The sequence below is a fragment of the Stegostoma tigrinum genome, chromosome 28 (assembly GCF_030684315.1).
Source record: "Stegostoma tigrinum isolate sSteTig4 chromosome 28, sSteTig4.hap1, whole genome shotgun sequence".
Taxonomy (NCBI): domain Eukaryota; kingdom Metazoa; phylum Chordata; class Chondrichthyes; order Orectolobiformes; family Stegostomatidae; genus Stegostoma; species Stegostoma tigrinum.
This window is the reverse complement of record NC_081381.1, coordinates 26801754-26816049: the sequence shown is the minus strand read 5'-3', so window position 1 is coordinate 26816049 and position 14296 is coordinate 26801754. Positions and strand designations below refer to the sequence as shown.

Sequence of the window (14296 nt, the reverse complement as noted above, 5' to 3'; positions counted from 1 at the left end):
GCTACTGACGGTGGATTGTGCAGACACAGGATTTTGAACCACACTTCCATCTCTATTTAACCTGCCTGCATGCCTGTGTTGGTGGGAGTCAGGAGATTATAACTTCCTTTTAAGCTATCTCCCCTTACCTTTATTGATTTTGGGTTCACTTCTCTCTCTGCCCGTTTACACAGGAAGCATGATATTTTAACACTGAATTATTTTTCTGATATCTGAAATTGGCTAATGAGGTGCAGGTCAAGGATTGAATATGTGGAATGTCGGTCTGCATGGTTAGCTACAACGTCGGGCAGAGCCTTTACTCAGTAAGGAAGTAGCATAACATATATTAGGTATACTTTGTGCAAGCTGATGTAATTGGAATTTTGTTTAACTTGAGCAACAAAGTCGTAAGTAATTTCTGGTTAGAATCATAAGGAACAAAAAATTTAATCTGGTTTTTGCGCTACTTCCCTTGTGTTTTAATAGTGATTACTGATTATGAATAGATTGGGCATAAGTTTTTTTTTTTTTCCTTGGTGCTGGACCCAAACGGCCATTCTTTATGTATGATTCTGGATGTTGAATGCTGAATTCTCCCAGCCCCAGGCTCGGGGATGAAAGAAGCTGGTAAAATACAGGGTAAAACAGTTGGCATAGATTTTTGGATGCAGTGTATACTTGTCACTGAAAAGATATCCAAGAAGGGGCTGGCAATAGGATTGGCTGGTTACTCCACAGGATTGGGCTGTCATTTTGCATATAACAGAATTCCCAATGCTTGCATGTATGGAGGCCTTCAACTCAATGGAAGTAGCCTCCCTACAGCAGACTAAATGAAAAACTCCAATGACTGGGCAGAAGTAGGGAAAAGCGTGCAAACAATCCATTCTGAGGAGTTTTCTCTCTCGTTCAAGGAGTCTAACAACTATGGCTATCATAACATTGCTTTTATTTTGAAGCCAGCCTCCATCAAAGGTATCTTCTTCTTGTTGAGGCAGTCATGGGGTCCATGCCCGGTTTGGGAGCACCCACTTCTGCTGATGGGTATGCTGAGACTCGAGCTGCCAGCTAGTCTAACTAAAAATGCAACTGCCCTCTAACAGCTGTCCAGATGCGATTATAGATTGATGGCTGCATCTAAGTAGACTGCACTTTTGGGACAGTAAGAAGTGTGGGGGAGATAAGTGTGGGGGTCCTGACCCGAAATGTCAACTTTCCTATTCTGTTGCCTGGCTTGCTGCGTTCCTCCAGTTCCACGCCATGCTATCTCAGATTGCAATTTTGGTCTTGCTGCCAATAAACCTGAGTTCAGAATCGCCATTTGGTCCCAGTGTTAGGAATCTGAAGCTTATGATGGCATTCCGTTCTGACTCCTGAGTGTCATCAAGCTCTCCAATGAGCCTGATCCCATTCTTAACTGATATCTGTGGACATCCAGGCTTCTACACTGAAGTCATTGGAGCAGGGTCCTAAACTGATTCTTTTTTCTTCCCTTCACTTTTGAATCTGGAGTCTCCGCCTGCTCACAATGCTCTACTATCTTGCTGGCTGAAATCAGATAAATCATTGTAGATTAGGAACCAAGCTTTAGGTCTATTCTAGTCTGAGGTTTAGTTACTTGTTGCATTTACAAAAAGAAGAATTTGTATCTCCTGAATGATGAAGACGCAGTTGTTATAAACTGTAATGATGGTGCTGACCATTCCACAACCTTGGTAAAGTGCCTTTTTGTCAGCCTTCAGCTTCTTTAACTAGTGGAGCCTGCAATCAGCAACACCGCTACATGGGTAACTATATAGCAATGTAACAAAAGCACAGGAATAAATCTGTTACCATGGAGAAGGGCTTTGCCTTTGTCAGACTAATAGTATAAAGATCATACAATTAAGGATTCCTTTGTTCAAAGTTTTTACGGGCTACACAAATGTGGCCATCTGCTCGTTAAACTCGTGCAGGCCTCCTAATGCTGCATGAATGACAAATGGACATTAAGAAAGGAAACTGAATGAGAGAGCAAAAGGCCGGTGTTTGAACTGAGCAGCACAAAAGCCCATGCCTTCTGCCAGGAGAGCAAGGCGATGCTCGTCACGCAGCTGCTGAGCATGACCAATCTGTCTGTGCCAGTACAAAGGACATCTGGTGAAACTTAAGTGGTCAGCAGTGAAGTCTGTCTCTTTAGGACTGCATTGTAGCAGCCTGGCACTCTCTCTACCAGGTGGAACATAGTATGCAGGAAAAGGTCAAACTTGATAGGAAAAAGAAGGCCAAAAGGAAACTGTGTGATCCAATTAGCAAGATCCCAAACATTGTTTAAACAGTTTTGTCCCCTTGTGTCTGATAACATACTGTATTAAATCATCTTTAAAAGAGGACCAGTGGCTCAGCCAGCTTTCTTTCTTTTTTTTCAGACTTTTCAACACTCTCAACAAATAAAACAGTAGCATATATACACTGGCAGTATTGACAACAGCAAAGGGGGTGGGTGCTGCATCTGTCTAAATATAACCCTTCTTCAGGCTCTGTACTCCATGTGAAGTGGTGCTGTTAACATGAGCAAACCCTTTAGAAAATGTGTATTCTGTTTCACTGGGCAGGCCTGGATTTTGGGCTTTGGCAAGGTTTCATCCATAACACAGATTGGAAATGTTTGGAAACTTGACAAGACCTCCTTTTAGGAGCACTTTCATATAAAAATACTTTTAAAATCATATTTTTGCACTGCAATAACTGCTTTTCCCTTGGATAACCTTTTATTCCTTTCCCTCTATCTAATCGTCTTTAACATTTTTGCCTTAAATTCAACACCTTTACAAAATCCTGACAGTGGGTTCCGAATGTCCTACATAAATGAATGCAGTGACTTCCCGAGGTGCTCCGGTCTTTTCAGTCGCTACCTGCGGATCTCCATCTGCACTAGATATTGGAATCCTAGATTTGCCACCTTTGCTTCACATGTCAGCTTTCCACAGAGTTCTGCCTGAGTTCTACATCATATCTGGATTAGAGGTGTCTCTTGACAGAGGGAGGCCTGATATAGTGGAAATATCACTAGACTGGTAATCCAGCGGCTCAGGTAATGCTCTGGGGTATGAGTTCTCAGCTGATTCAAATTAATATTTGATTAATAAATCTGGAATGTAAAGTTAATCTCACATGATGTGACTGTGACAATACCATCAATTGTTGTAAAATCTAATGCCCTTTAGGGAAGGAAATCTGCTGTCCTCACCAGTGATTCTGGACCCATAGAAATGTGCTTGACTCTTATCTGGCCTCTGAAATGGCCTAGTAAGCCACTCAGTTTAAAGGCAATTTAGGATGGGCAAGAAATGGTGACTTTGCTGGTAATGTTCGCATCCTGTGCAGAAAGCCAAAGACCAAGGCTTTCTTACACTCCAAACTTTCCACCACAGGAAACATGTGCATCAGGCTGTCTGCAACGCATATATTTTGGGAAATAAATATTTGTTTCTCACTTTTCCTGTAGGGAGAAGGCGTCATCACTAGAAGGCAGGGTTTCTTTTGAGAGCAAAGCATTGCAGATCATGCCAATATGGACATCCGAGTACTTCATGTTACCTACTTGATTTTCATGAGCAGTTTACCCAGTTAGTGCTCACTTTTGTATATTATCATAAAATCATCGGGTGTACTTGGGTGCATATGTCAGGAAAGAATGGAGTCGTTTATTTTTCTTGAAGAGCGACTGAGACGTGACCTTAAAAAAAAGTACTTAACATTAAAAGGTTTTGACAGAGTGAATACAGAAAGCATGCTGCTGCTTATGACAAGGAGCATAAGATGGGGCCATCAATTTGAGAGCCCTTCTAAGAAGTCCAGTAGACCATTCAGAAGAAACTTCTCTGCCCAAAGAATAACAAGAGCTCACTACTGCTGGGCGTGTTTGAAACAAATGGTTTAAATGCATTTAAAAAGAAGCGAGACAAATTGGGTTGGAGGGTTTAGATTATTACGCTGGTTGATTTCAGATGAGGAAATATGGCGATGGTTGAAGTGGAACGTAGCCCCAGCTTGGACTGAATGAGCTGTTTCTGTACCATATGTCCTTTTCTAATTCTCTGTCAGTGGCTGTAATATTTCAACTCTGTAACATGACTACTGACTTCACTAAGAAAGTGTGAAGACAGCAGAGTATCTGTTGTTTGGCACCATGGCAGAGGATCAGCCAACAGATGCTGTAAGTCTCGCCTTCAAAAAATAGTTGTCCTACTCTAGAGTGTGCACAAAAAAAAGCAATGGCAGTGCACAGTACTTGAAATAATACACCTTTTGAGGGAGTAACTGCCGCACAAAGAACTGAGAGAAAAATGACCTTCCATCTGAAGAACATGTTTTACAAACTTGCAGTCAGTCAAGACAGATCTGTGTAATATCATTGGCCCAGCTGATAACATCCTCCATTCAGCTCAATCTGGTCCTTCTTTGTAATTCTCTGGAAATAGATATTGTTGGCAAGGTTTAATTTTATTGCCCATCCCTAAGTTTTCCTGAACTGTTGATACCATCATGTTGAGTAGCTTTGGTGATACAGTAGATAATGTACAGATCCACAATATGCAGGGGATTAAGAAAATTGCTTTGTAATGATACGTCAAGCTTCTTGAGTGTTGTGATATCATCTATCTCATCAAACCGTGAGTATTCAATCAGAATCCTGATTTGAGCCTCATAGATGGTGAAGAGACTCTGGTATAAGGATGTGAACCACTTGTTGCTGGGTGCCCAACTCCTGACCTCCTCTTATAGCCACTGTGTTAATCTATTTATGCTTTGTTCATTGCTGAACTCTAGTATATTAACAGTAGGGATGTACAATAATGATACTGTTGATACTTAGGAGGAAATGGTTATTAAGAGTTCTGCTTTTTATTTTGTTGAACAGGGCAAGAGAGGATGGCCCATCTCTGTAATCTGTGAAGGGTCTACTGTTGACATTGAATCAGTTACAAAGGCACTTCGTGAAGGTCCATATGGAAGGTGTGTTTACGAATGTGATAATGATGTTGTCACCCATCAGGTAATTACAACATTTTTGGCTGCTTAAGTATTATCTTTTAAAAGTTTTTTTATGATGTAAGCAGTACAGTAATATAAGCTACAGTAAAATATTTGATAACTTATAGCTCTACATTCTATCACGCGTAAAAATTTAGAATTGCAGTCATTTCAACAAACAATAAACAAGAATTTTCAGCCTATTGTAATAGTGCCACTTCCATGCTGGATCGAAATCTACTGTAAACCTATTCCCTCTTTATCCTTTTAATATTTCTTTAACTAACTGCTTTTATTATAATGTATGGCTTAGAAAGGGTGGGCGCTGGGAAGTTGTTTCCGTTAGGTGGGGAGACTAGGACCCGTGGGCACAGCCTTAAAATTAGGGGGTAAATTTAAAACTGAAATGAGACGACATTTCTTCATCCAGAGAGTGGTGGGCTTGTGGAATTCATTGCCACGGAGTGCAGTGGAGGCCAGGACGTTAAATGCCTTCAAGGCAGAGATCGATTTAAAATCTTGATCTCGCAAGAAATCAAGGGCTATGGGGAGAGTGCAGGGAAGTGGAGTTGAAATGCCCATCAGCCATGATTTAAATGGTGGAGTGGACTCGATGGGCCAAATAGCCTTACTTCCACTCCTATGTCTTATGGTCTTTTATAATTATGTATTGAAAATTGATGATTCATTCTATTTCAAGAGCTTCAACTTCAATTTTAGTAATGTCTTTTATTAAGTTCCCTTGCACAAAAGTAACTTTTTGAAACTGCCCTGAGTTTTTAGTATCATGTAAGACTGTACAATAACCTACTTCATCACGTTTATTATTGCATCTCCATGCTCTGTAATATAAAGGGACAATGAGGAGACATTGGGAAGCACAGATATTTTTACAAGGAACTAAAATCTGGCTGCACGCCGTGGAAACTAAATTGCTTACTTTGGTAGCCTGGAGTTTTTTTTCATCGGGTAAATCTTGTTGCCAGGTTGTGAATATGGAGTTTGAGGAAGGAGTGACAGCAGCTTTTGCTATGGTGGCTTTTACTGAAAAGCTGGCTTCTCGGAAGATAACAATTTACGGAACTGAGGTAGGAGACAAGCTCCTGTATTATGTGACTACATATTTAGTTAACTTTTTTCTTGCCAAAAACAGTGGGAATCCCGTTTTCAAAGATGCAAGTCCAAGTTCTATCCTAATAAGACAATGGGTGGGCTTCTCCTGTGTTTTTGTATGCCACTCTGGGTAGAAGTTGGAGGACAATCAACAGATAAAGTTCATTATCTCAGGCCTTTTAGCCATAGTGCACTGAAGGGCTCAAAACTATCAACAACATCTCGGGCTATGAGACTCCCAAAGAATGTACATTATGAACATTGAAAGTATTTAATTTGTTTCGAAGCACATCAGAGTGGAACATTTGTTTGGAGAAAAGTTTATTTCTATTACACTTTCATAACTTCCAATTTAAAATGTGTTGCCCTTAGACTGTAAATCTGATGTGCAACATATATTTTAGATATGACATTTATAATGATTGTAATGAAGCACCTAAGAATGGAATGTTTTGTACAGAGACAAGTTGAGTTTTATTGCAAATTCTATATTCAACTCTATTCTGTAATGTAATTTACAAATATTAAGAATAAAATATATTTTGGGGGGGAAAATTTGAGTGGGGTTTGACTCCTTGGTGGCAGACCAGTGTTGATCAGCTGAATGCCTAACTGGTGGAATGACCATCATGATTTGGTGTTGCGGCATCATTTCATTATGGTACAAGAACTCCAGATCTCTCAAGGGCATTCCAGGGTTATTGAATGGATGAGCTGGCACTACAGACCCTTTTGAATTGTAATCTATTGAATAGGTTAGAGATAATGCATGAGATAGGTACTATTGTTTGGCCTTGCTCTGTGTGGAACCAGGTTGAGGGTTCCTCCTCCAACTATTAAAATATTTCATTTTAATATTGCTTCTGGTGTGATCAGAATGTCATTGCACATAGATTGTAATCCCTGCATCTTTTACAAGTGATGACCAGAGTTTGAGTGATGTAATGTGAATGCTGATTTCCATTGAAGGGAGACAAGCTGCTAGTTTCATGCAGGCTCTAAATCTTCCTACTTGTAAGCTCAAATAAAAATGACAGTAAGTCAACTGTTAAGGATAATAGGCACCAAGGCTCTAATACAATTGTTTTAAGTACTTCCTGCTCATTAACAACAATTTTCTCAAGTGAAAACTGACCAGTATGTATATTTCTGACAAAACAGTACCTAAATGGAGTGAGAACAGTAAAAAGGTGCTCCTCCAGCTCCACACCGTTATCTCTGACTGCAGCATCGGCAGTTCTTGCTATCTGTGAGAACAGAAAATAACTATTTTGGGATTGTTCTGCAGACGACTTAGATAATTCTTATTTGAAGTGGAAATCTGATAATTGCCTTCTTTTGCAACAATACATGTAATCTTGCGGTAACTTTTTTAACTTGCAAAAACATTACTGCTGTCTGATATTTAGGAAAAATCATCCACTGAAAATATATGGGTCAAAATCAGAAATGAAAGGGAATGATCACCTTGATGAGATTGATGTGTTGACCCCTCAATAGTCAGAGGTAAATTGAGGAACAATATGTGGACAGATCTCAGACATATGTAAGATTAGCGAGTTTTGAGAAGATTTGTAGCTCAGGTTGGGGTTCTGGATGTGAGTTTGCTTACTGAGCTGGAAGGTTAGTTTTCAGACATTTCGTCACCATTCTAGGTAACATCATCAGTGAGCCTCCAACGAAGCACTGGTGTTATGTCCCACTTTCTATTTATCTGGTTAGGTTTCCTTGGGGTGGTGATGTCATTTCCTGTTCTTTGGCTCCAAATCAATCTACCATCCCCTGAGAAAATGTGTTTGTTGATGGAGTTCCAGTTGGAATGCCATGCTTCTAGGAATTCTCGTGTGTGTCTCTGTTTGGCTTGTCCTAGGATGGATGTGTTGTCCCAATCAAAGTGGTGTCCTTCCTCGTCTGTATGTAAGGATACTAGTGATAGTGGGTCATGTCGTTTTGTGGCTAGTTGATGTTCATTATGTTCAGCAGATGCTGGAGAATCCAAGATAACAAAGTATAAAGCTGGATGAACACAGCAGGCCAAGCAGCGTCTCAAGAGCACAAAAGCTGACGTTTCAGGCCTCGACCCTTCGTCAGAGAGTCATTATGTTCCTTTTAGAGTGAAAAGTAAGCCTGATAGCATTAGCTAACAATGGATGAGTAAAGATAATGAGGTTCTCGCCCAGAACGAAAAAGAATCCTATATTAGATATAAACAGCTGGATTCAAATGAACCTCTTTAACAGTGTAAAGAGTGTAGGGGCGTTCCTAAGAGGGAGGTCAGGGAGGCAAAGAGAGGATATGAGAGAACCTTGGAAAATAAAGGTTAAGATTAATCCAAAGAGATTCCAGAAGTACATTAAAAGCAAGACTGCAACCAGACAGGAAGTAAGGCCGATGAAAGAGCAAAGAGGTCATCTTTGTGTTGAACCTTAGGAGATGGGAGTGATATTTAAATGAATGTTTTGCATCAGTTTTTACTGTGGAGAAAGAAATGGAGGCTAGAGATTTCTGGGAAATAAATATTGATGTTTCGAAAACAGCTCAAATTACAAAAGAGGAAGTGCTGGCGGTCTTAGAAAATATAAAGGTGGATAAATCTCTGGGACTTGATCCCATGTAATCCAGGACTTTGTGGGAACTTGGGGAGGAAATTGTGGGGTCCCTTGCAGAAATATTTCTATCATCTATAGACCTATGAGTCTGACTTCCTGGTGGGTAAGTCTATTAGAAATTATTCTGAAGGAGAGGATTTATATGTATTTGGAGAGGCAAGGAATGATTAGAGATAGTCAGCATGGTTTTGTGCAAGGGAAACAGTGTGTCTCAAACTTGATCATCTTGGTTACTTCCTCAAAAATCGACAAAAGCAGAGCAGTAATCATTGTTTACTTGGATTTTAGTAAAGCCTTTGACAAGGTTCCACATGGTAGACTAATTAGTAAAAGTAAATTACATAGGAGGAAAACAAAGTTGCTGGAAAAACCCAGCAAGTCTGACAGCATCTGAGAAGGGAAAAACAGAGTTAACGTTTCAGGTCCGGTGACCCTTCCTCAGACCACAACACTGGTGTTGATGTGAAAATTACATGGAATTCAGGGAGGCCATGCTAATTGGATACAAAATTGGCTTAATGGCAGGAACCAACGACTGAGCGTGGAGGGTTGTTTTTCAGACTAGAGGCCTGTGACCAGTGGTGTTCCACAGGGATCGGTGCTGGGTCCATTTTTGTTTGTCATATATCTAAATGATTTAGATCAGAATATACAAAGCATGCTTACTAAGTTTGCAGATGACATCAAGATTGGTGGTATAGTAGATAGTGAAGAAGGTTATCCAAGATTACAAAGAGATCCTAATCAAATGGGCCAGCGTGGAAAATAGAGTTTAATTTACATAAATGAAATGCTTTATATTTCAGTAAAACAAACAAGGACAAGATTGATACTGCCTTCGGCAGTGTTGTAGAATGGAGAGACCTAGGGCTTTAGGTATGCAATTCTTTTGGAGTTTAATTCACGTTTAGATTGGGTGGGCAAGAAAGCATCTAGAATGCTTCCCTTCATTGCTTAGACCTTGCAGTGTAGGAATTGCGACGTTACATCAAGGTTGTACAGGACGTTGGTGAGGCCTTTTCTGGAGTATTGCATCCAGTTCTAGTCTCCTATTATTGAAAGGACATTATTAAGCTAGAGACAGTTCAGACGTGATTTACAGGATGTTGCTGGGAATGGAGGATTTTGAGTTATAAAGAAAATCTGGATAGGCTGGGACTTTTTTTTTTCAGTGGAGTGCAGGAGTTTGAGAGGTGACCTTTGTAGAGGCTTATAAAATAATGAGAGGTGTAGATCAGGTGTCTTTTCCCTAGGGTGGGAGATTTCAAGACAAGGGGGCATATGTTTAAGCTGAGAGGTGAAAGATTTAAAGACTTGAGGGGCAATATTTTTGTGTGGAATGAACTTGGAGAGTAAATGGTGGGTGTGGGTACAGTTACAAGAAGTAGACATTTAGATAACTACACAAATAGGAAATGTTTGGAGGGATATTGGCCAAGTGCAGGCAGTTTAGTTTGGAATTGTGATTGGCATGGAATGTTTGGACCGAAGGGTCTGTGTCTTGTGCTCAAAGACTCATGATCCTCTAACCCCTCGTTATGATAGGCTAGGTGGATTAGCCATGCTAAATTGCCCATAGTGTTCAGGGGTGTGTCGGTTATAGGGGGATAGGTCTAGGTGGGGTGCTTCAAGTGGCGGTGTGGACTTTTTGGGATGGCACGGCTCAGTGGTTAGCACTGCAGCCTCCCAGCGCCAGGGACCCGGGTTCGATTCCAGCCTCGGGGGACTGTCTGTGTGGAGTTTGCGCATTCTCTCCGTGTCTGCGTGGGTTTCCTCCGGGTGCTCCAGTTTCCTCCCACAGTCCAAAGATGTGCAGGCTAGATGGATCGGCCATGCTAAATTGCCCCGTAGTGTTCAGGGGTGTGTGGGTTACAGGGGGATGGGTCTGGTGGGATGTTTCAAGGGGCGGTGTGGACTTGTTGGGCTGAAGGGCCTGTTTCCACACTGTAGGGAATCTAATCTAATCTAATCTAATCTATGATAGCTGAAGTACTAAATTGAGAAGCATTAATCAGTCTGTGTTCTACCAGTAGCATTGACCATTTAGAAATACAGTCAGTGTTATTCTGATAATGTGACAGTTCCGTTCTCACGCGATCTTGTATTGTAAGAAAATCGTGCAAGAACTGCAATATTTGAACTGACGGGGATGGAATTGTATTACAGCCAATACAAGTAAGGAAAGTTCTACAAATAGCATTTGATAATTCTTAAATCACACTAAAACCAATTTGTGTTGAAGAACTATGAGTATATTGACCTGGCTGTCTCTGGAATACTACTTGTAGTGTTAAAAGATTTTTATCATATCAAAGCTGAGGAACTTTGACAAACTTGGGTCAAAATTATGTGTAACAACAGAATGAATTGATTACTTATGCTCCATTTTCTTCAGCCACTTCTAATCATTTCATCTTCATCAGTTTGCAGCCTTTCTAATTTGGAATTTTTTTATAGCTAATATTAGTTGATAACTGCCTTGTATGTTTGGATCACACTACCCTGTGACAATTTTGTAATGCAGAAATAAACAGCTCAATGGCTTCGTTAGAACAGAGTAATGTCAATTGAAACCATTAAATGATTGTCAGTATTGAGTTCTCAGTTATTTATGGCCTAGAATAATTGGTTAATTGCAGTAGTAGGCTGGATTTCACTGTTGGGCAATAGTTTGGAGTCAATAAAATGGCAAGCGAAACTGGAAAATGGGGTGCTGCTGTCTTCCCACCACTGCAGCATTTAGCAGCAGTGGGAGAGATTGAGGTTGGTCCTTTTTGCACAGGCAAGTTGACCTACTTGAGTGGCCAATTTGCCAGATAGGGAGATTGCCTTTTGAACCCTGGCATCTTCCTTGTAATCTGTGAAATGGCAGGCTTCACCCTCGTCATCGGGCAGCACGTGGATCACGGAAGAGACACCCGGTGTAATAGCTGACCCGTGACAACCGCCTTCACCTCTATCAACTCTCCAACACTACCACTCATCTGGACTTGGCTGACTTTATACCAACATTCTGAGACCCAATTTGCCATTTGCCTGATTCACTGGCTGCCTACTGCCAAGACAATCTCATCTCCCTGATGGAGTCCCAGTAGTGGCCATAGCTGCAAGTGACACAACTGAGATTTCCGAGCTCATTGATGTTCATCAGCACAACGATGAGGCCTCAAGATTGCAAGTTTCTGCTGTTGGTCCTCGTGACTGAAAGGCTAATTCTCACATGGAGCAGAACAGCATACAAAATAGTAGGATCAGAAATGTGAAATTTGTTTCTTTTTTTTTCCTGTCTCTGCCACCGTGTGTCTCGCCATTAGGATATTGCGAGTCACATTGTGATGTAGCTTGATGGACATGTTGCCATTTTGAACAATTATTAGCAAATTTATCCCAGTTATTAATGTTAATGCTGTTGTATTTCAGTGTCTCTGTAGTGGTTTTGTTTTCCTCCTGGAAGACTGGCTGTTTCAAAGTTGAGACAACAAGACCTGAAGAGGGATTTGTTTTTGGCCATCCTGTGTTTGGTTCATGGCAGTTGATTTTACAAGTATTTTGCCTGGATGTTTGTGGAGCTAGCTTGAAAAAGGACATTAGCATTTATTCAATGGTTCTCACATTCGAATCTGGACACATTGCTGGTGAAAATAGTGCTCTTTATTTGTCACTGATACACAGTTTAGACATCACTGCAATATAGGAGTGCAGTGATAACAATCCCCGTGTTGCCTTTAACTTCTGTGTGAAGGTAATTGTCAAACACTCGTTTTCATAATTTGTAAAAGGATAATCGGATGGAGCTGATCCAGTGTTTGATTGCCTCATCAATGATGGCCTTTTGAGATTTTAATTAAGAGAGGTAGGCAATGAAACTGCAGGCATCCACGTGCTATAGATTACGTATGTCTCCGGTTATCAGTTTAGTTTTGGCATGGAGGCAACTGAGATTAAAGAGTTGTACATCTAGATGGTACTTAATACTGACACTAGAGGCCAGTTTGTTTTTAAGATGAATTCCCACTGTTAGCCCCTCACACAAATTACAAACAGCCTGTCTCACAATCATTGCTGGTCTGAATTTTTAAGGCATCTGTTCCTATTCAGGACAGTTGCAATCATCTCATCATGAAGCAGTCGCAGTGTTGTGCTGAAGTTTTATGGAGATCCAAATTTCTGAAGCACAATCCACAGAATCTTGCGATTTACTGAGTTAAATATTATCGCTCAGTTCCTGGTGACATTGCTGAAAACACCAACCCTCTGGCTGCTAGTGGGGAGTGAGCATCTGTCCTTAAGTGAAGGAACCCTCAAGGAGAACTAGATAGTTGCTGGTCAGCTGCAGAATGTGTTTGGGTGCCCCACAGCACCAGTAAAATTCCAACCAATTTCATTTTGATTAAGAAGCCTGAAGAATAATCTGAGGTCAAGAGATGAACTTCTCCTCATGTGAGGGTCAGCAAACCCCAAATCTGTATCTATCCAAAAAAGGCCTGAGTAATTGGCAACTCTTGCACCTTTAACTTTAATTGTAAATAGCGCCACCTTCAGAGAATCAATGCTATAGCTGATTTATGAAAGTAATAGTCTGTAATTCTGTCTAATTTGGTGCATCTTAATAGTTAAACTAAATGAGAGCTGTTCCTGCATGTTTTCACTGTTCTGAATTAGTGGGTAAAAGTTAAATTTTGTGGGAATAAAACAAGCAAAACCAAGACCTGATTCTGATGTTCATTGCCCCTTGCCCAAATCATACTTGCTATATGTCTGACTTGTTATTCAGTTCAGCTATACTTTAAGTCATTAGTAGCAGCTGCTAAAAACAGGCTATCTGTGTAGCTTGTTCTAGCTTCCTCCTCTGAGAAAATGGATATCACCAGAGTAGTATTAATGGCAAGAGGAAAGGCTGCCAAGAACAATTGAGATTTTAAAAATTTCTTTTTTAAATATTCCTTTTGTGTCAAGGGGAACTGAAATAGTCCCACAACACCACAGTATCTTTTCTTTCCCCTCCCTTTCCACAATTACCATTTTATGCATCACCCAGAATATACCTTCAGGCTGCTGACAATGAGGTAAGTGAAATAAAATTCACTTTTTTAAAAAAAAAACGAGGCAAGTTGTCTCAGATGATATGACAGGCACTAATAATGCTAACCAGGCTGTATGTAATTCCAGTCTCAACTCAAGGATGTCTCTGCTCTGTCAATTGGGGCATGTGCTCCTGCTTGGATGGTTCCCATTTCAATGGTTATGTTACTGGGCTAGTATTCCAGGGGCCTGCACTCAGCCATGAATTTGAAATCCCACCACATCAATTGAGGAATTTAAATTTGATTAAATACAACTAGAGATACTATCACTCATGGTGGCTACGAAACCACCACATTGTCATAAAAGTTTATCTGGCTCATTTTAATGTCATTTCAGGGACTGCAGGTTTACTTCCTTGTGTGATTTAGCCTTTATTTGACTCAAACCACAGCAATGTAGCTGACAATTAGTTGCTTTCTGTAGAATGCCAAGTGTCACTGTGAAGGAAGGCTCATACTAGTAATTGACCACTATTCTGCCAGTAGTACCAT

At 40.5% G+C, this 14296-nt stretch overlaps 1 protein-coding gene across 5 annotated transcripts in view; it reads left to right on the top strand.

The window, feature by feature from the left end:
• Nucleotides 1–14296, top strand: part of zgc:154075 (uncharacterized protein LOC556929 homolog) — a 200366-nt gene that overhangs the window by 102548 nt on the left and 83522 nt on the right. For all 5 annotated transcript variants that reach the window (XM_059655659.1, XM_059655661.1, XM_048561747.2 and 2 more), the window contains 2 exons: nt 4886–5020; nt 5985–6086. In XM_059655659.1, the coding sequence (XP_059511642.1) occupies nt 4886–5020; nt 5985–6086 (237 nt within the window). The remainder of the gene's footprint in view (nt 1–4885; nt 5021–5984; nt 6087–14296) is intronic.